Raw genomic sequence first — 22,802 nt, 5'->3', positions numbered from 1 at the left:
AGCGCCATGGGCGGGGCTTGCGCTCGCCGTCCGTCAGCGGATCTCTCTCAAGGCGGATTGTTGTTGTCATCAAGATGGAGTTCTTGTTGGGGAATCCGTACAGCACTCCTGTTGGCCAGTGCGTCGGTGAGTTAACCGCTTAGCAGTCTAATGTTTATAAGATGTCTTATTATAATGTTTCATAGCATAATACAGATAATATTGCTCATACGGCTGTGAATGGAAGTAATAACCGGCAGCATCCTGTCGGAGGGACAGTCAGGTCCGTGAGCTAAATGAGATGATGAAAGGGGAAACTCCAGAAAACTCTGTTCATCCGATCCGATGTTCTTTATACTTTATTGTATCTGTGGGTCCTGTACCAGTTTGAATATGGCTGGATGGAGGGAGACCCTCTCATCATTTAGCTATTCAATAACTGTCTGTGCATTATACTATCTATTTTCGAGGATGTCGAGTTTAGTTAGTGCTGTGAGAAGTGTAACCTTCCTGTAGTTTAGTTATTTCTCTTTATAATAATGAATAATGGGATAAATATATTTTACTCTCTTTGAGTAAATGAAAAAATGTCAAGAAGTTACATACAATGTCCTTGCAGACGTGAATATTACATTTGATATTAATACAAAATACACAATTTTTTATTCTTATGTGAATTATCGTGCCTACAGTGTTCATGTACTGTTTTATAAGTCCATCTGTAACTTAAAAATAACTTACCAGCAGTGTAAAAAAATCCAAAAAAGTGTATCCAGTTACAACATCTTTTTAACCTAAAGTCCTGATTAAACAAGATTGATGAAGGATTTACTAAAATCATATTTATTGCAGTATGTATTGTAGCTTTCTGCAAAGTTGTGAATCGTAAAAGTCCATGATAAACAAAGATACTGCATCTCAAAATAAAGAGTCGACTCTGAATCGCCCCAACGAGTTACAGTTTTTTCGAAGCCCAGGCCTGAAATCTTCAGAACGCTGGTAATGATTCTCTCTGCCCAATCAATGATCTGTGTTCAAGCACGTCACGTTTTATTATAGGTACAGCTACAGTACGTTTGGAACCTCGGAAGGTGGTACTAAAAAAAAGTACTATCAGGTACTAGGTACTGTACTCAGTGGAAGCCCCCCAAAAGTAAGCTGTACCGCGCTGTACCATGCAGTGGGAAAGCGCCATATGTGCACTAATAATCTTTGTGTAAGTTACTTATAAGCCTCCTAGAGCTGAAATGTAGTTCTTCGAACTGCTTGGAAGGAACTGTTTAGGGATCTTTGAGAAATGGGGTGATATTAAATGCATGTTTTGAGAAAATGACAGCGTTTTTTGACTTGGGATGCATTAAAACCTGTTGTTGGGGACTCAAAAACAAGGCTATTAGGACACTTAAAAATAGAACATAATGTGCACTTTAACAACTTCACAGGTTACCTTCATTGTCAGACGGCTGTGGTTTTAAGTAATGATTGTGAAACATGGCTTTTGTTTTTCTCAATTCGGTTGCAGACATCATTTTTAAAGAAGATAATAGAAGAGGTAAACTGATCTAGTCATGTGCTGTCAGTAACGGGTTAGTGACAAAACAGGGTTGGCAAGATGAGACAATTTTAAATATTTTAAAAACTTTTAGATATTTTTTTATGTATTTATGTTGATTTTGTGTAATTACCAATAATATTTGAACCGTTTTTTTAATAAAGGTTAAACATGAAGGTATCTAAAAATTTAAAATGGTGTAACTGGCAAAGAATATGAAATATTAAACATTTTATCCACCTAGATGGAATTTAAAACATACTCATAAAAACAAATAATTTATTTTAGATTTAAATGAATCTTTATAATCTAATAATCTCTATTTATACATTTTATGTGTTATTGCAACATTTATTGGGACATATACTGAAAACACCTTTGTTTTCTAAATAATCTTGGACAAATCATGTAAGAATGGCGAAAAAAACTGATTAATACACAAAACTAGATACTTCTCCTTTATTACACTTAATGTTACTGTATACAATTATATTTTTATGAAGAATATTGGTTATGCCAATTGACACAAACCAGTTACACCACTTGACCATGTTGCTTCTACAGCCAAAGACCATGTTTGTTAAAAACATTAACATTGAAAATCAAGCACGATGGACAAAAACTTCAGCTGAAGTGGTTTTATTTTTCTAAATGCTGAAAAATGTGAGAAGAATATTTTTGGTGCGCAACAGCTTTATTCAACAATTTTCTGACTTCTGCGGGTGATTTGATTTGTGCGTAATAGATATACTGCTGATTTGAGTGTCATATGCTTGGTTTGCAATGCGGTTTTAACCAATCGTATATATTTACTTGAAACTGAAAGATCGACAGAATAGTTATCATATGTTAAACTGAAACAGAAAGTACTCCTGGACCAGTGTTATTTACGTCATGCAAAATGGTCTATAAATCTCTACAAATGATTAATAACATTAAAGTGCTGCTTTATCACTTTTTTTACTTGCGAGCACCCCATCAGTTTCTTTGAAAACAGGGCTCTAGACTGCGACCAAAATGCTCGCAAATGCCATCGTTTTTTATAACGTGCGAGGTAAAATTTCACAGGGTCGCAGTGCATATACATTTTTTTTGCCCCACCAAAGATTTACTTTAACGTGATTTTATGAGTGGTGAATGACTCGCTTGTGAAAAGTCAAGGAAAAGCGAGTAGAGAGCTCGTCACTCCCAAACTAAAGTGTGTGTTTGACTTCATTCGGTGTTGTGCAGACCGAACGGCATAAAAGCACTACGGGTTTTTATGATAACTATAAAAAAAGTCGTAAGTCGGTGTGATCAACCGAGAAAGTGGGTTGCACCACTGTGACCAGTGGGGAAAATGAGTTTAAAGCCCTGGAAAACGGTTTGTTATGGGTACACGTAAATGAATAACCAAATGCATTATAATAGGTTTTTACTTCTCGTGCCCGTCGTAAGTGGAAACTGTACGTTTAGGGTCAGGTGACCACAGGACATCTCAACAGAAGAGCTTTTCATTATAAATAATGATCTATTTTCATCACACAGTTCTTTCAGAAGGCTAATGCTAGATCAGGCATGTCCTCTCAGTTGACAGATCCAGAGTCCCTTAGTAATACGTTTCATTGTCAAATGAATGGGTAAAACAAGCAAATCATTTGGTACAATATGAACAAGACATTTCCTGTGTAAAATAAAGGATGACCTCTGAAATAGACTTCAGAATTTGTTCATACCAGTAGTTCATGAAACAACCTTAGTTGGTAGTACTCCATTAAACTCCATTAAACCATCAGCCACTTTGTTCTTCTCTGGTGGAATGAGCTTCCACATGAGCCGCAGAATCCATCACAGCCTTCAAAAAACAACTGAAAACATCCCTGTTCTGAATATATCTGACTAAGCCTTACATGTCGATTTTCTAGCCGTTACAAAACACTTGTGTCTGTGTTCATCTACAATGATTGTTTATAGCTCATGGATAAAATGTAAAAGTGTAAATATTACAATGTCCATAAAATGACATTAAATGCTGTGTGTGAATCTGAGCAGTCAGCCAATTGTAAAGCCGAAAGTGATGAAATCACAAAGTTAGGAGTCGACTCTGGATCACACGAACGAGTCGTCTGTCGTTTTAATTTCAGTTCGGGATCAGATGTTCATTTGTGACACTGCACGCAGTAGACCAATCACAGCAGACTAGACCATTTGACCAATCAGATCAGAGTAGGCTGACAGAAAGGAGGGGATTTGACAGATGAATCATTGAAACAATCATTTGAGAGTGAGTCAAGAAGTAAGGTAATAATAACTGACTTTAATCTGAAAATTTAAGTGTTTTTACACCGTGTATGTTCGTAACTTGTTGTAGGACATAAACCAAACTAGGACCTTAAAAAACACAAATTATTTATTCTTTAAATGTCGCTTTGGATAAAAGCATATATGAATCAATGTTCATTTGAACAATAAAAATTGCTATTTAAAAATGAAAGAAATGTAAAACGAAACCACTTTAAGATGATAAAAAAACAGCAAACTCATAGTCTAGCTGTCTTGCAATAAACTGCAGTTTAACACCATTAAAATAGGTTTAGAGCTTGTCAATCGAAATCACGGCACGTTGCATGCTGGGGCGGCGCTGTCGTCTTCGGAGGTTGTTTACTAGTGTAATAAAGATCCATAAAAGGGAAGGAAGGAGGTGGGAACGGGCGAACGTACCACAAACTTTAATCAAAATAAACAAAACAATAACACGTCAGTAAAAGACCGGGAGCCACCTCACGGCAGACTGCCGACCACAAGAACATCAGTACAGACTTAACAAATGTCCGTGCCCGGTCCTCTCTCGTCAACAGTCCTGCCGCTCGTCCTCTTAAGCTCCCGATCTCCTCCGTTTGAGATGCGGGACCGGTGTGCGCACAGCTGATTCCAATTATCACTCACGGCTCTCGTCCTCCCTTCCTCACCACAACTAGCGATTGTTTTGTTTTACTACGGCTCTCACCTTGCTTATGTTTTATATTACAGTGACTACAGGGATCACAGAGAGTTTGATTCCAATGTTCACAACCCCTTTAACATTTCTGCTCTAGTAAAAGTCACAACACACAGTGCTAAAGATTGCTATGGCTATGTGGTGACAACAAGATTATAGTGCTTGTCCTGGGTGAGATTAAAGGCTAATGGTGTAAATGTTATGTTTTCCCCTCTTTAGGTCTTCACACGTACAGTCGGAAATGTTCATATTTGGCACTCGTTTGTACGATGTCTCTGATTTGTTAAAAAAGGCCTCTCAAAATGTTCGCTACGGATGCGGAGACACTGTCTGAATTATTTTCCGAATGTAAATGTGATTGACACAACGTGAGGTGTGTCAGGGTCAGATGCGTGTGGCGTTTGGCAGAGGATGGTACGGCCGGCTGCTTCCATGAGTCCACGTGATCCAGACTAGCTCTCTTTCTCTCTCTCTCTCTTTCTTTCTCTCTCTCTCTCTCTCTCTCTCTCTCTCGTGCGGTGCCAGCCCAGTCTGTCTGCTGCAGGCCATCCTGAGCCACAACATCCTCAGTTATTTCCACTTTTTTTGATTTTGTATCTGCACTTTTTGTTTGCACATGTTTTTCTTAAATTCATAAATCCTCTTGAGGAGATTACTGGAGGCTTTTCTATAGGAAGCTGTAGGTTAAATCCCCAAGCCTGCTGATCTGCTAACTTATTTCCTTTCCTTGCTTTTCACGTGTTTTCTGATTTGGTTTATGATGCAGTTTTCTGTTCTGTGCAAAATATCGCTCTAGCGACGGATATGCAACATCCATCATATTTGGTCATAAGACTCATGTTATCAAGCTATGATGTTAAAAAAAATATTTACCAAAGCAGCAGACCATCTGGGTATTTCTCTCATTCTGTTTTTTGAATGAGGATTTAGAGATGCTGCTTATTTTAAATACAGATTTTACACAGACAACTGAATATAGGAGGGATGTTGTTAGTTTGTTGTGGTTAAGGACACTTCAGCTTTGCTGTTTGCGATCTCACAGTGATGCTGCAATCTTTTCAGTTCTATGTGTCTTTTGAACAAGACAGCTTAAAGCCACTGACAGTTGAAGCTGACTGCAGTTAGTATGGGATCGGAGAGCTGGAGAAAGAGTGTTTGGAGAGGCGGTGGCCTCCTCCCTGTCCCGTCAGTTTGATGTAAGTTTTGGGTATGAATAAAGCATGACGCATTTCCTGCGAATCAGCAAACTACAACAAGAGACCTCACCCACCCGTGAAAATTTTATAATGTATCAGACACTAGCTAGTCTGTATCTAATGCCCAGTATTTCAGGTCAAGTCAGCTTTATTTATATAGTGCTATTTCAATTTTCATTGTTACAAAGCAGCTGTACAAGAAAACATATTGACTATAAGCAAAACATATAAGGTTATGCAAGTCAAAACACACGTCAAATATGAGACAGATTATACAATTCTAGCAGCCTCCCCCCGGCCAAGCAAACAGTGCAAAACAGTATGCAAACGGTGGCGAGAAACCCAAAATTCCATTCGAGGAAAAAAACACTCAAAGGGAAACCAGGACTAACCAGGGGATTCCAGTTCCCCTCTGGCAAAAACTGCTGCAGCCTCTGCACAAGCCTGTGCTTGCACTAAATTTAGATTTAAAATTATCATTAATAATTTTGTAGAGACCACGTCCTTTGTCCAGCTCTATCATCACAGCACTTGTCAGGTCTTGGCATGGACTGCGTCCTGCTCGCTCTGGTAACCTTGGACTGCGTCCTGCCCGCTCTAGTAACCTTGGAACAATGAGACAAGACTGGCTGAGAGTAGAGTACTGTTCTTATTCAGATGCATGGGAGTCTGGTTCTGTCTTACACGGCACAAACTGTTTTTTTGAGTTATAATGGAAACGATAGTCTATATTAGCTTGATAACATTACATTGTGGGTTGAGAGAGGTGACTGTTTTATATGTGGTTGTGCTGTTCTATGATGGAAACCAACGCTTGGTCAACCGCTCGCATGACCTTAATGTCATCAAATGTAGACTGTTTGCAACACAACATGTCTCTCATTCATGAAATTCTGCACATCTCATCTCCTTGCCTATTTGTTTATTAGATATAACTAATCATAGATATAGATATAAAAGGCTAATTTAATAATGCTTTATCCTGAGTCAGGGTAAGGCAACTTGTTCAAGTGTTTATCCTCTATTAAAACCCTCTTCTTTACTGTGTTAAGACAGTCAGTATAAGGCGTATTGAAAACACAGTTAGCGACAAGCTCTTGTTGTTTTGCTAGAGAATCACACCCTTTTTTAAAACGCCAGATTTCATCAGATTGTGACAGTTAAAATTGCATCACACTCTTCATACAGCAAATGTGAACACAAATAAGCTTTAAAGAGTTTGTCTGTAGTCTGTACCAACTTGTGTATTCTGTGTGTAACTGCTTTTAAATTTCTGTATCTCATTTCTGTGTTAAATTGACTTTTCATATTTCGCATGTGTCTATGGTCATCACCGGTGTGGTGTTATCTGTGCAATGTGAAGATTTGACAGTTCAGGTGACAGTAAAACTGAAATCTGTTCTTCTGGACAGATGCTGAGATTCATTTAAAATGGCCCAGCTTTGCATTTAACCTTCTCGAGTTGAAGAAGAGCTGTTGTAAAAAAAAAAGAGTTGTTTAAACCGTAATAGTAAATGGCTTTTAGTTGCCAGTTCCTGTGTGACTTTCATAAAAAAAAGAAAACAGCGGTAGACCAATATCGGCATCTGCTGATAAATCTTGATGTAGATCATATAACAATCTTTATGTCGATCATTGTGCCTTAAGAAGAGATTCTCGGATGTAAAGTCGGTGTCTGACAGACATTGAAAAATAACCAAATCATCAATCGCTTTTCACAGGACTTTTTTGAATAGGACAACATCTTATTGAAATTATTTCTGATTCACCCGTATTGTTCAGTGACAGCATCATTCCATCATAATAAAATGGGTTGTCGGGTTTGCATTTGTCAGTCAGCAATCGGCACATGTTTAGTTTTGTGTGGCTGTATCCAGCTTCCACTTTGTTGACTTTGCAGTTTAAAAACTCTTGTAATGTCACATCTCCCAAATGTTTTTGTCACCATGAAATGGCTTTCACAGGCCGTTTGACTTCCCTTATTTTGAACTGTTGCGTGTTGATTTTGTACATCGCATATCATACAACATGTTGGCAGTGTGTGTTGAACTGCTTAAATGTGTTGTTTTCTCTCCTTGTGTTTGTGTCAGACGGCATGCTTGATTTGAGTGTGATTTGTTTCTCACAGAAAAAGCAACAGATGGCTCTCTGCAGAATGAAGACTGGATGCTCAACATGGAGATCTGTGACATCATCAATGAGACGGAGGAAGGGTGAGAGACAAGCACACACACAAACACATGCTGACTCCCAATTCGCCTACTATGCACTAAACGTATGTACTGTTTTTGTCATGGAAAAGTATATACATTTTAGTGTGTTTCAAAATAATATGCACTGGGAGATACTAACAGGAAGTGAAAGTGGCCGTTGTTGCCTAGACAACATTGTGGCCATTAGTTTTCACACACATCAAAATATAGCTCTTCTATCCAATAAGGTATTTATTTATTTATTATTTTTTTCGTATGTATTGATTACTGTATTGATTAGTGACGCATCAGTTATATCATTTATTTATGCAGTGGCCCATCACTAAGCTCCGCCTACGCGCGTTGAGTTGTGGGTAATATCAGCCGTTAGAGTGTGCATCGTTCTGCACTTTGAATTTGGGAAGTAGTAGACCATCCGGGAATCTTTGGGACACTCTTTTAATAAACATACTACGTTTTGGGACATACTTATTCTACTTTCGAATACTATTTAGGTCGGATAGTATGTGGATTGGGACGCAGCAACATTTAGCACAAACTTGCAGTCATAAAAGAGATCGCCAAAGAAACAGAGTTGAATGGAGCTTTAAAATCATCAGTATGTCTTAAGAAAAATAAAGTAAATGTGTTTCAGTATATCTGTATTTCCCACAATATGCCCATCACAAATAAACGAGAGCAGACAAGGATTTATGTCACATTTCAATAATAGTTTTCGTTTGTTTATTTTGCACTCCTGCCATAAATGAACAAAACGCGTATTTCATTCTGCGCCTCTGTTATACTGTTGCTAACTTTGGCTGACGCTGGACAGTATTTACCGTTAGTAAGGATAAGTTGGTACGGTTTAATGATAACTGAAATATTATGTTTTTATCATGGTTTATCGAAACCATGTTTGAGCAATAATTAAAAGTGACATGAGATAAAAGTGTCTGCCAAATGCATAAGTCTAAATGTAAAGCAAAAACAAACATATATGCCTCTCAGTTTCAGTGAATTGTTACAGTATGACTGTCTTTAGCATGCAGGAACAGGCATCAGACAGCGAGTGATGCTGGATGAATCTCATCACAGGCCACAGCAGACACATGCTGGTGGAAACAGGGCCCAGAGTCACGCTGCTGCTCTTATATTCTATCATTCCTCACTTTCTCTACACACACACACACACACACACACACACACACTGGCAGCACAGACTCGTCTCTGTTCTGTGGGAGACAACACTCAACACTGTTCTGCTCTGTCTTGGCTGGTCCTTTTCCCTTGTATTCAGAATTGTGGGTGCTCGCAAGAATTTAAACAATCGTATAGGATTTATAATATGTACATATTTGTGTGTGTGTCTGTGATGTATAAAATGTTAACTGTATGTGTCTTTTTGCTTCTGTAAGTTTGTACTCACTTCCCATCACGAATGAGGTCATTATTATGGTTCCTCATTTCTCGGGCCTGTTCACTCCAAGTAAACCAAATAAAGTTTTGAATAATCCGTCTACATTTCAAAGAAATGTTAGTATCCAGAGCACAACTATAACTATAATGATTACAGAGAAATTATCGCTGGGGTATTGGGATTACTTTAGGAAAGAATTTTTCCACCTGATAAACGATAAAATGAATTCAAATGTATTTTCAGCATGAAAGAATAAAAGACAGATCTTATTTTTTCACCGGTTCCCGCCTCCTTCCTTCCTTCTATTTAACCTTGTTACAGTGGGTTATTATTATTTTTCATTCACGTTCCCTAAACAACATGTCTTCTCTGTATGAAGTGTCTCGGCCCGAGGGCGGGACTTTATTGACTGTCCTATGGCCAGGTTTCTAACTGCCAATAATCCAATTAATTTCCCACAGATGAAATCAAGCCCCAAATGTTTCTCCTAAACCGTTACATTCAGAATTCGGAATTAAAGCCACAATATGTACATTTGGACCGCTAGATGGTGCACTTTCTAAATGACAACAAAAGGCGAAGCTAAATGACGTTATGTAGGAGAGTGGAATTATGGGGTATGTCGTTTTCACCATCCAGAGGCGTATGGAGATCGGCCATCATGTTCACGCACGAGGTGATGAATGAATTGTATTTTATGTCTTCGTTATAAATTCGCTTGCAAGAAACGTGGAATGTAATGCTACGTTAGCCCACGAATGATATTGTACTGTGAATTGATTTGGTAGCGTAATGCTACACAGTTGTACGTCCCAGATGCTGTATAACCGCTTCCGCATTTGCGAATGTAGTTTCTACAACCGGAAACTGAGGGTCATGCGGAGCAGCGGATATTCAGTCACTGATATGCGACAGATACAAGGGAGACTAGGGACGGGCCATTCTTTTATATAGGAATTTCTCTGGATTTGCACATTCTTGGGAACATTTGGGATAATGTAAGTACGCAACTGCATGAAATATATCACACAGTGCAGGTGATTTTTGAATATTTCATAACAAAATTCTTCCATATTGTGGCTTTAAACACAGTCATAGCTTCTGTTTCATGCCAACTGTAAAAGGTTTGGGATTTAAGGTGTGAAACTGCACTGTGTGAGCTTAAAATAACGCAATGTATTGTTTGTTGGTTCGAACGCAAATATAGTTGTTGTTAAAGTTGCCATTATAGTCATCATTCTTGGTAAAAGTTGCCACTTAGGATTCTGCTTTTCTCCCAGCATTAGGGAAAACGCCAAACAATACACGGTATAATGGCGTCTTCCAGGGCTACTTTCCAGCGTGTTTCAGGCGTTGTGCAGCAAATTCACTAAACAGTTTTTTGTTATTCAGTTATTCTGTACTTCGGTATTTTAGCAAGAAGTGCGTGCTCTTATTATCACAACACCCTGTGATATCTGGTAATCATTGATTGTTGTATTGGACGACCTGTGGAGGGCTGCACTATTATAACAGAGGTGGTGTTGTTCAGCAGTTAAACATGTGACCTAGTAACCACGATGAAGTTTGTGAATGCAAGGTCATATAAAGTTGATATAATAAAATGGCAATTGTTGTACAGGCCCAAAGATGCCATGCGTGCTTTGAGGAAGAGGCTGAACGGCAACAGGAACTTCCGGGAGGTGATGCTGGCTTTGACCGTGAGTGACTGAAAATCGTCTGATTAGATCTGATTAGAGGTATTTTTATGAGTAACAGTAACATACAGCAGACTGTGTACTTTGGTTCTCCAGACAGGTCAAGTATGACTGTTTAGATGCATTATACTCTGATCTGAATCTTCTAGGTGCTGGAGACTTGTGTGAAGAATTGCGGCCATCGTTTTCACGTTCTCGTGGCCACCAGAGACTTCATGGAAGGCATTTTGGTGAAGATTGTCTCTCCAAAGAACAACCCTCCCGCCATAGTGCAGGACAAAGTGCTGTCTCTCATTCAGGTGAACCTAGTGAAACCGTACAGTTTTGTTTTCAGTTGCTTTTTCATAATCCTATGAAATTTGGCAACCTCTATAAAGCCTTCAAACTGCCAAGTTATGATTTGTCAATTGGAGGGCTCAGTCGGACAACTACTGCATCTCACATCCAGAGCATCCGCCTGCAAAATTTGGCTGTCGGTGTAATTTCTCTTCTTTTCCATCTGCTTGGACCAGTGGTTCTCAAACTAGCCCCTTTAATAAAATGACCTGTTCCAAGTACCACCTGATGTCCACCATTGAAAACACACGAATAAAGACTCCAATTCCTCCAATTCTAATGTATTATTAATAATACAAACACTTTTTTTTATTTACCAGCTGTTTTCAAACTAAAGAACATGTTTTTCCATGTTGAACACAAAACACTTGTCTGTTGTGCACAGTAAACAAGGCTCTGTAAATGACTATTAAGGGGGATTTATTAACTTTGTGGTAGATGCAGACACGTGTCAGTTAGAGCTTTATTAGCTTTACAACAGCTTTACGCAGCGGTTCATGTCCGGAAATACATTAGAAGCTTAATTTACTCGCGGCTCATTGGAATGTCCGTATTTATATATCATGTATTAAACATTTGAAATTCACGAAATGTAAATGAATATATAGAGTAAATATAGAATATCATACATTTTTCTGCCCCGGCATTACAAGCTCCCATCCAGCAAGTCATCTTTTGTCTTTGTGTTTTAACCCAGGCCTGGGCAGATGCGTTCAGGAGTAGCACTGACCTCACTGGAGTCGTGCACGTTTATGAGGAGCTGAAGAGAAAAGGCATCGAGTTCCCCATGGCGGATCTAGACGCTCTGTCACCTATCCACACACCACAGCGGGTGAGAGACATTTAATGCATCCTAGTGGAATCTCGCGTGTTTTCATAGATTTGACTCTATCTTGTCTCGGGTGTCACTTCAGGGCGTCCCAGAGGTGGATCCAGGCACACACAAATATAAAGCACCCTTCCAGGCCAGTACGGCATCTGAGACGGCCCCGAGGCCCGCGGCTGCTACGCACAGCTTTAACCCCACTCAGATCCCCACTGTCTCGGGTCCCATCACTGCCAACCCAGAGCAGGTCACTGGCACCTCCCCTCTGATGACATTCACATTTTTATTAAATAATATTGTATAATAAATATACTATATATTTCATTTCAATATGGTTTGATATAACTTAAAAATAAGTTAAACAGCTGCCTGAAATATTTAAGTAGAATTCTTTAACAGTGTATATAGTTGTAGTTTTAAACTTTAAACGTCTTTTTAAAAGTGTTTTCTAGGGTTTCAGAGCTCATGTGCCAACGCGTGATCGAGAAGCAGTCTAGGTTTTTTGTTTGTTTGTGATTTGCAGGTGTTTTGTTTGTGCAGATCGCCCGGCTGAGAAGCGAGCTGGATATTGTGCGTGGAAACATTAAAGTGATGTCAGAGATGCTGACGGAGATGGTGCCGGGCCAAGAGGAGGCTTCTGATCTCGAGCTGCTTCAGGTCTGAGCAGCGTCTTACTAAACCCATAAGTGACACATGGGCAAGATAGATAGTATTTGGTTTAAAAATGATTTGAGATAACTATTCTCCATCACAAGGGGGCAGAGTTTCACAATGTTTTAGGGCAGCGATCCAAGGAACCTTTGTTGTGCTGTCAATGTTTTATCATTTATAAGATGAAAAATAAACGCTCTTAAAGTGATCCCATAAATATCTTTGTTTTCAAATGGCGATGTGGATTCCACTGTGTTTTTATGTTTAAGACATGTTTTAAATACCCATGGTGTCAACGGCCTTAAATTATGACAGAAATGTTAGCATTTTATCGTAAGACGGGCCAAACTGAAAGCGTTCTGTGTCTGTGGTCAGGAGTTAAACAGGACGTGTCGGGCCATGCAGCACAGGATAGTGGAGCTCATCTCTCGCGTGTCCAACGACGAGGTGACCGAAGAGCTGCTGCACGCCAACGATGATTTAAACAACATCTTCCTGCGCTACGAGAGGTGAGGAGAGGAGAGCTGTTCAGGAGAAGTTGTTTTCTGACAGCACTCAGGAGAAACTTTGCCTTCATGTTTTGAGCTCAGCGTTGGCTTTGATTTCCGTTGCATCGCTTCAGAGCAGAACTACAGAGAACACACGGGGCCCATAAACACGCGAACATTTCTTTTATCTTGACGAATGTGTTTGATATTTCATCAGCGCTTTAATCACACAGGTACGAGAGATACAGGCTAGGCAGAGCCGCGCAGAACAATGGGGTGAGTTTGACACTGCAGTGCTGCTGTTTGATACTGTCTTATATTCTGTGAACATGAAATACTTTCATCTTTAAAGGGATAGTTAACCTAAAAATGAAAATTCTGTCATGAATTATTCGAGTTGTTCCAAACCTGTTTACATTTCTTTGTTTGGTTGAACACAGAGAAAGAGATTTGTACGAATGCCAAATACTGTAGTTCTTGTATCATAAAAATGACTATGGTTGTCAAGTGCCCCAGGACTGTTTGCCGTCCTATATTCTTCAAAAATCTTCTTTTGTGTTAAACCGAACAAAAAAACATTTTCTTTACTATGATAGTCAATGGGGTCCGAGATCTGTCTGGTTTTAGGCATTCTTCCGAATATCTTTCTTCGTGTTTAGACCAACTCGAAGGGGAGTGAATGATTTTTCATTATTGGGTGAAGTATCCCTTTCAGTTGTCTGTAACTGTTCTGTACGGCTCACGTTTGTCTTGTTAACCAAAGCTAACAATGCACGCTCATGTGATTTTTCTGTTATTTATTTCTTCATTTTCATGTTGTTAAGCTGAGAAAGGCAAGTATGATGACTTTTGTTGTACAGATACTGGTGTGGTGAAGGCTGACACTAGTATACATCTGTCTAGAAATAGAAATTCTGTTTCCATCTTTCTCCTCGCTTGTTCTCTCATTTTTACCCACCTGCCCTTATATTCCTTGATTCTGTTGAATCCATTTCAAGTCTGATTTTAGACTCTTATGACATACCTTAGTATGTGTATGGTGTATTGGTTTATTTTAATGGTAAGGGATAATGTACAGGCAGCTGGTTGTTATCGCAGATATAAGCGGGGGTCTTGTATCACACTGATGGGGCTTATTTCAAGATAACTGCTTGTACATTGTCCCGCTTATTATTACACGGATATTGACCTCATAAGTAAGGTAAGGAACATCGAAGGGCGGTTTCCCGGACAGGGATTCGTTTAAAACAGGAATAAGCCTTAGTTAGATATTTACGTCATTTTTAAAAACATACTTTACAAAAAACGTACTGATGTGCATCTTGAGACAAAACAATCGCACTGATATGTTTTAAGATATGCCGAGCAAGTTGTTTTGATCGAGACCCCTTGAACATTTAAGTTAGTCTGGGACTAGTCCGGGAAACCACCCATATATGTTGATTTGAAATATTTTTTTAGCTTATTTTTAACGTATGTAGACCTTCCGCAAGGAACACACGTTTACTTTCGGTTTCAAGATAAGACACGACCTTCAAATGCCAGGGACACGCAATTTGTTTAAATCATTGGTAAATGTAATGTCATATTTGTTATGAAAAGATATATTGCTATTACATTTTTGTGTAATATTAAACTGCACCTGATTTGCAGCATCTGGGTTATCGGGTGTTATTAGTTTTGAGTGGTTGTTATCTGGGAATAACAACCCTTGGAATGTCACAACTGGCCAATCAGAATCAAGTATTTCAGAGCGACGAGTAATAAGCATTTTTAATAATTCTTAAAATTTTCGATCGAAATATTCAGTTTTTTTATACAAAGAATATACTTGAATTGTATGTATTATAACAATTTTATACTACTTCGTTTTTTATTCTTTCAATTTAGAAAACAATTTAAGCATGTAATGTTAATACTCATTTCATAAAGTTGAATGTGATTACAATAGCAGCATATGTGTGTGTGCAGGTCCTAACTGAAGCGTCAGAGGAGGATAATCTGATAGATCTGGGTCCTGGTTCTCCAGCTGTGGTCACCCCTCGGATCCTTGCTACACCCGCTCGCACACCCACACCCACCCTTCAGCCTCCTGTACCTGCTGCAGATGCGAGCGCTCCGTCCCTCTCCACACAGCTGGCAGGACTCGGTGAGAATCACACACAGTCTGATGATCGATGTTGTGAAAGCTTACCAGAAGAATAGTTAAACCTTTTGTTAAAGTCATTAATAGCGTAATAGCATTACATAGAGACATCATGTGACAAAATAGAGCTGTAATAATTTAGCTTAATCTGGATTTATAGGATATATGAAGGTGTAAAATACATTTAAACTAAATTCAACCAGGAAAACCAATCAATGACTATTTATTTCTATTGCATAATATATGACATTATAATAAAACAGAATAGGAATAATTTAACATTTAGTTTAGAAATGTCTACAGCAGAGCCAATGGCAGACAGGAATGTGTCTTATTGAAATATAGTGAAAATTTGGCCTGAATGTGTACTGTACTGTTCATTTGTCTGTTTTTCTCTCATCAGACGCGGGTGCAGACTGCGTTAGCGGGACCCTCAGCTCTCTGACTTCTCAAAATGCTCAAGAGGACTTTGACATGTTCGCCCACACCAGATCCAGCTCTCTGGCTGACCAGCGTAAAAAGTGAGTCTCCGTTTCTTCCTTTACAACTACAAGGAAACATGGAGACTTCATCTTCATTCTTGTTGTTGTTTTACAGCGTTAGATACGAGGACCCACAGGCTCTGGTTGGTCTGGCGTCTGCATTGGACATCAGACAGCAGAATGCCACAGGGGTGAGTTTCCTCCACACGTCTGTTGGTTATTGGTGAAGGGTTTGTGCCGTGCGGTTGGCTGGCGAGACTCGATAATGTCTTTCCATTGAAGACGCAGCTCATGTTATCTTTTGTGTGCTGTAGATCGCTCGGTTTTTCTGAATATAGGGAATTCACATTACCTTTTGAATGCCATATTTCTAGTCTTTGGGCTTTGCGTGTCTTTTTTAGTGTTACTTATGGATCGGTGTGGATGCAGTGTCAAAGCCCTCATGACATAACATGCCACAGCTTGTTAATACTCAAATTGGTCTGGAGAATGGCAGAAATATCTCAGCTAAGCTAGTGTGGCTGACTGTAACATCTGTCTAGACAAGACACCATTCCTTACAAAAACATCCCCTAGTAATCATAGTGTCTGCCAAAATCCCACCAGAGTGTTTGTTACTATAATAAAACCGTGACATTATTGATATTAGCATAAAAAGAAATGACATACGACAGATAAATATACGGCCCAAGCGTCTTCTGATCTAGAAGTTTACAGGAACCGTGTGTAACTACTGTATCTTGATCTGGTTTTAAATGAACTCAATAAGGAACTGTTATGAAATCATGTTAGAGATTAGATCCCAGCTCTCGGGCCAGACGATTAACATGTGCAACAACCGTCTGGAAATGAGGTTGAGTAACGGCCACAGTTTAGAGTAGATATCAGCTCATTAGTCAAAGTTTACATCTCTTTGTTTGTTTTTTCCACTCCATCTACCTCAGTTCAAAGACTCAGAATGACCTTTGTCGATTTCTCTTGCCTTGAATGACACCCGCTTCATTCCTCGTAAAGACAGAGGTGGTCACGGTGCTGTTTTCTAATTCACGTGTGTATGGTGTTTTCTGTTGTCGATTTAGCCGAGTGTTAAAGGTCCTAACGCAGAATTGGAGCCCATAGACGGCTGGCTCATTACCCAAGGAATGGTGAGGATTTCACCAGAACCACATCCCCTCAGTGTTTCCCCCGCGTCCCTGTGACCCACCCTGACCTCAGTCTCCATCTCTGTTCGCTCACCACCACTAAAACACAACCACAGTAAAAGGGAGAGCCCTCTCAAGCCCTGCCGTGATACTTGAATGATCTTTATGCTGTTGTTTATTCCGTGGATCACCAAAGGAGAAACTATTGAAGTTTACGAACACGCTTCTTCTGCAACCAGCAACTCGTAGTCAACAAATCTGTGAAAAAATGACAAATTATTTGATAGTTATTATGTTGTTATTCACCGACAAGCGACTTCACGTCCATCACCGTCAGTTAATACACAAGCAGGAACCAAATACTGTTTATAAAGGTTACGGATTGCAGCTTTGATGTACACAAAAAAACAACAACAGCATATGTAAGAACAGAATGTTCATTTTTGGATGAACAAACCCGTTTAATAAGTGGCTCATGTAAAACGTTTGCCTAGAGGTGAAATACATTAGTCAACTTGATATAAGACTCCTATGAGGCGTCAGGGCTGTTTCTAGGCCCGTCTTCCTTTTACTGTAAATGACCTCATCATCACCTCTATTTCCACTGCTCATCACAGATAGGAAACCGCTGCTTTTTCTGCGGAAATACAGGATATGTCATCGCTCATACACTAGCTAGGCTCTTAACATGAGTTAACACACTCCACCCTTGGCTCGTTGAAGGTTCTGGATTATACAGCTACATCCTTCACTTGAGTATTTAGGCCCAACTATACTTTGATTTTTACATTGATGCTGATGTATGTGTACATTCTGTGCTGAACGCACAAGTCTGCGCATGCATTTGAAATTGTTTGCACAAATCAGTGACAGACTATCACAATGTGCGTTTGTCAACCACGATCAAATGGCTGTTGTGTACGATTGCACGCTTGTGTACATGTAAAAGCCAAAGAAAACCTTGACAATGATTTGAATTTTTCATTTTTTTTAAATCAAAATGAGTGATTTTTTTGGTGACACGCAGTAGGGTGCCGCAGAGATGAGGTCAATCCGGACGTTAGCGTAGCGAGCAAAAGCCTATGCATTTTTCCCATGGACTTTTGGATGATAGCAAGAACGTTTTTGATGTTTACACATTTTGTCTATCAAGAAAACCTTTACAGATTTACACAATATCTGTTACTTTAAATACAATTGATTAGTAAGAAGTAAACATGAGGCTATAAACAGACTACACGACGTCGGTCGCTCGATATCAACATCACCACCACCAAGCCTCCGACAACTTTTTCCCTGGTACGTTTTTACTCTGTGATTGAGTCCGAGTCAACTTGTTAGCAACTGCCGTTTTTAAGAAACAATATTCCAGGTCATAACTGGTGTGTTTTATGTCATAGATTAAAACATGGAAATATTAAGAGGTTTTGTTACAACGAATTTGAGGCGATGGATCCGGAAGTGCTAAAATGCAAACTGGCTCCAGGGGTTTGCACACAAAAATGCGTCATCTCTGAGGTACTCATCTACTTGGTGACCCTAACCAATAAAATGGCTGTCAGTGTCAACAGGGCTTTAAAGTTTTTGGTAGTTTGATCTTTACCCTTACACCGGACGTGACAAGAGACAATAGAACGCATTAGAACCCATTATAATTTTACATTTTGTCCTCACTGGATGCGGCACGTCCGGTGTAGACACGGTGTTAGAACATCTGTATACCACCTATGACCTCGGCAGCTGTACAGTCAGAACCTGTCATCTTGTATCATCTCCACTAACAGATATAACCTTTTTATTCATTCATAATTGAAGTCAAACTATGCTAAAGAGTAGTTGTGTTTGAACATAGTCAGGTTACAGATGACAAAAGGACAACATAATCTATTAACTGGGAGTGAAATAAATTTCGTCAATGAACTGCTTGCATGACAGTGTTGTTTTACTGTATATTTCTAAAGGGGAAATGGCCTATACTGTATACAATGCCTTTTGCATTGGCAATTCCCACTCAGAAATCTGTAGACTTTCCCTACATTTTATTCAGAATTTGCAAAAGAATAACCTCCTTGTAGCTGTAATATGGTTGCGTGCGCCAGCTTTGCAAGCCCGATTCATCAGACATAGCCTGAAGGGGGAGCCCTTATGTCATCCATCAGTGATGGTGTGGAGTACACAAGCAGTGATCATAACCACACTCTTTTCCTCCTTTCATCAACAAGCTTCAAACCGCATCTCTCCTTCAGCGTCTTTTCATTATTCACAGCATGTGCAGGGTGTGCGTGTTGGCTCGGCGTGACATGAATTGCATTTTTCTGTTGTTGTTATTTTCCTCTCAGTGATTTTATTGTTTTGTGTTTTTGTTCGTCCGGGGGGGGTGTTATTGTTTTCTTTCGGCCTATTTGGTTTGTCCGCGGCTTTGCTCCATAGATCCCTGTGTCGCCGTCCTCTGTCATGGATGACATTGAGGAGTGGCTCAGTGCCGATGTGGTGAGACTTCTTTACCTTGATTTCATTCTCAATGTTTTTGTTGCCATGGTAACATTTCATTCTTCGACTCTTTCACCTTATCAGTACTAATCATTCATTTACACCAATCACGTCGTCAGTCCACCATATGTCACTCATTCACATGATACTAAAGAACATTAACCAGGGATGAATTATCAACCGTGTGAGATGATCCAGGTAATGGTGGTGGTGGAGTAAGGCGTGTTAAAATCCAGATAAGAGGGATGATGTTGAATGTTGCAGTTCACTGGTGCCAGATGCTTTACTTCATCTGTTCCAATGTGTTTGGACTGATATTCAAATAAATGTGTGAAAACTGTTATGCTCACTAAATGTGATGTGAACGTACGTCTATTGAGCAGTGTCGGGGAAGGTAGACTTACTGACGCCCATATCGAGAGAACAGGATGGCCGGTGGCCTAATAAACATATGAAAATGACATTTATCACAGAATTATCGTGATTGCTGTGCAAAAGCTACATTAAAACGTGTTCAAATGGGAAGTAGCGTTGTAGTCGGTTTATGCTCCTCAACACTGGTTCATTTTCATAGATGCTAAAAAAATGCATACATGTACAGTATATATATACTGTATATATATATATATATGTACTCATGGTTATGGAAATGTGGTTCCCCAGCTGAATGGAAGGTTGGTGACTGTTCATTCTAGTGTCTCGGGATATATGCGTGTTATTAAAGTATTTAATCTGACATGTAAATAATGTGGGATATTTTGTTGTCTTGAACAGAAAGGTGAAGAGCCAGAAGAAGGAGTCTCGAGTGAAGGTAACAGAGCTACAGAATCCTGTCGGCACATTTCATTCTAAATGTTTAAATGGGTTACACACTTTAAAGTTAACATGAAATCCAAATCCTTTCATTTGTACCCCAGACATCAAATGTGTTATTTGTGTCATAACTGAACCAGGATACGAGTCGTCCTGAGCTTGATATGCACAACATTGAAGTTATATTTCACATGGATTTTCCCACATAACACAAATGAACAGCATCGCGCTGCTTGGTGACATCGGTTTTCTCAATGTTTTCTAGAGTTCGATAAGTTCCTAGTGGAACGGGCCAAAGCTGCAGACAAGGCCGTACCGGTACCCCCTACTGCAGAGCTCAGAGCTCCCGCCAGCGCAGCCAGCAGCAGTCGCAAGAAGGCCGAACGGACGGAGGATAATCTCTTTGCCTTGTAGAACATTGATGTGAATGCAGACGTATTCTCTCCAGCACTCCACCTTCCAAACGCTTGCTCTTCCAGGCATTGATGGTGCACTGCAGCAAAACATCTCTCTCATCCCCTACAGCACTGTGAACGATTCAAGAGATGATTTAAAAGATGTAGCCGAAACATTACAAGCCCCCTCAGAAGGTTGGAGTCGGCCATTCTCGTCCCCCTAACCCCTATCAATTAACAGATGCGGATTTAAATAGCACTCATTGGTTTTGAATTTATGGCATTTAATAAAAAACTAACGGTCTTAAAACGTGACAGTCCGTGAGAGGTTCTGAAAGGGCTGTTGTTGGGTAAATCCCCACGGCTGATTCTCCGGTGGCAGTGCGCAGTATTATTGTAGGATTAGATATGGATTGCGACTCGAGCTGTCGTGGTGATAAATAGTCTGAATGGACGGACGGTCTCTGACATGGTCCGGTGAGTGGTGTACAGTTGCACGTGTGATTTACCAAAGTCGATGTACAATGCGTTGGAATTAGTTCAGGGTTTCCAAAAGATTGAAGGTAGATTTAAAGGCACTGTTTGTTATGAAGTAGAGGTTTATCTACTTTTCTATTATTCTATCTACTAAATTCAATTATATGCAAGGAATTAAACTTTGGTGATATTCGCGGGATGAGAGAGACATTAATGTGTTTTATTAGATAAAAGTGAATGTCATCTTCGATTCAGAGGAATCCTATACATTGAGGTGAATGGGATTTTGCATTGCAATATTGAGAACTGTGGGAGGGATGTACTTAATTGTAAATCATGAAACTATGTCAGAATGCCAAAAATCTTAATGATTATATTTTTGGATCCAAAATTCCTATTTTGACTTTTGAATTTGCACCTTGCTTCATTAGATTCACCCAGTCCCTGCATCTTCATATCACATGTGCCCTTGCGTAAGGTTCAACAGTGAAAGTGACTAGATGTTTCTTAACCGAGAGCTACGCTAGCCTAATGTTTGTATAATATGTATACATAAATGTGTATATACAATAGACCAGTGTGTATAGTACTTAAGTTTGTGTTAACTTCAATGTCAAATATTCATGTTTCTTTGCTTCTAAGTCGTCATTTGAGATTATTTTCTATGTGATTTCAGGGCTTTGCAAAATTGACATTTGTTTTCATTCCAGTCAGTGTACGGCTTCTAGGCTATAAGCTGTACCTTCCTCATTGATCAATCTTGCACTGCGGCCTTTCCAACAACACAATGTTTGGGGAAGATATTTACTCAAAATGTTCAAATCTTAACCCGACATGTTTCAGACCTCCTTCAGTTCCATAAACCAGCTGCAGTTGAATATGCAAGACACTGGAGGCGCTTATTTTCCTCTTTACTTAGACTTAAGGCAAAGATTACTATGGTGTTAATTGAAATTAAATTGGAGCATGTTCAAAGCATTAAGCTTAAATAAAACGTGTAAAGAGCATTTGTTATTTCTATAATATAATATAATAATAGATTCAATTCAATCTTCAAGGATTCAGATATATCTAACTGCTAACAATGTGTAGGAAGACAAAGCATAATGATTGTTAGTAATATCTTGGTTGTTCTAACTGGAGCTCTTTGTTCACTCAGTGGCAATCATTATTTGGATTAAGCGCTTAAATGAATGTTGTCATTTGACATTAAAATTCATTTTTAACCTTTATTTACCTCATAATGTCTTAACTGTATTTTAGAATAAAGTGTAATAAAATTCCCTACTGTCAGATTTATCCAAACTATTTTATTAAAGTGATTCATTTGCTTAAGGCAAACACCTCTCTGTGTGATTATTTAAGTTCAGCAGCAAAACTTTAGAAGTCCTGTTGTATATTGAAAAAATGGACTGACGGGCAATTCAATTCGGTTTTTATTAGCATAGATATTAACATTCAGTGGTTCAGATATCCATGTGAGATCTCTCTTCAAATTTGTAAAGCATTTGTTTTATTTTTAGTGCATGATTTTTCATAGTCG

At 39.2% G+C, this 22,802-nt stretch overlaps 1 protein-coding gene across 3 annotated transcripts; it reads left to right on the top strand.

Annotated features, from left to right (window-relative positions):
* The first annotated feature begins 6 nt into the window (after nt 1-6).
* Nucleotides 7-22,597, top strand: tom1l2a (target of myb1 like 2 membrane trafficking protein a). 3 transcript variants are annotated; one of them, XM_079457026.1, is made up of 15 exons: nt 7-126; nt 7,833-7,917; nt 10,938-11,016; nt 11,163-11,312; nt 12,047-12,181; nt 12,264-12,422; nt 12,716-12,832; nt 13,202-13,335; nt 13,548-13,590; nt 15,286-15,463; nt 15,864-15,981; nt 16,058-16,133; nt 19,515-19,574; nt 20,349-20,385; nt 20,653-22,597. In XM_079457026.1, the coding sequence occupies exons 1-15, from the start codon at nt 75-77 to the stop codon at nt 20,799-20,801; spliced, it is 1,572 nt and encodes a 523-aa protein (XP_079313152.1). In that variant the 5' UTR covers nt 7-74; the 3' UTR covers nt 20,802-22,597. The 3 variants fall into 3 exon arrangements, with proteins under 3 accessions (XP_079313152.1, XP_079313153.1, XP_079313154.1); XM_079457027.1 differs by lacking the exon at nt 19,515-19,574; XM_079457028.1 differs by lacking the exon at nt 19,515-19,574 and having other exon boundaries at nt 29-126; nt 10,938-11,055.
* Nucleotides 22,598-22,802: the final 205 nt, after the last annotated feature.

The sequence above is a fragment of the Barbatula barbatula genome (genome assembly GCF_947034865.1).
Source record: "Barbatula barbatula genome assembly, chromosome: 5".
NCBI lineage: Eukaryota > Metazoa > Chordata > Actinopteri > Cypriniformes > Nemacheilidae > Barbatula > Barbatula barbatula.
Note: the sequence above shows the minus strand (reverse complement) of the source record. Positions and strands in the feature narration are given on the sequence as shown.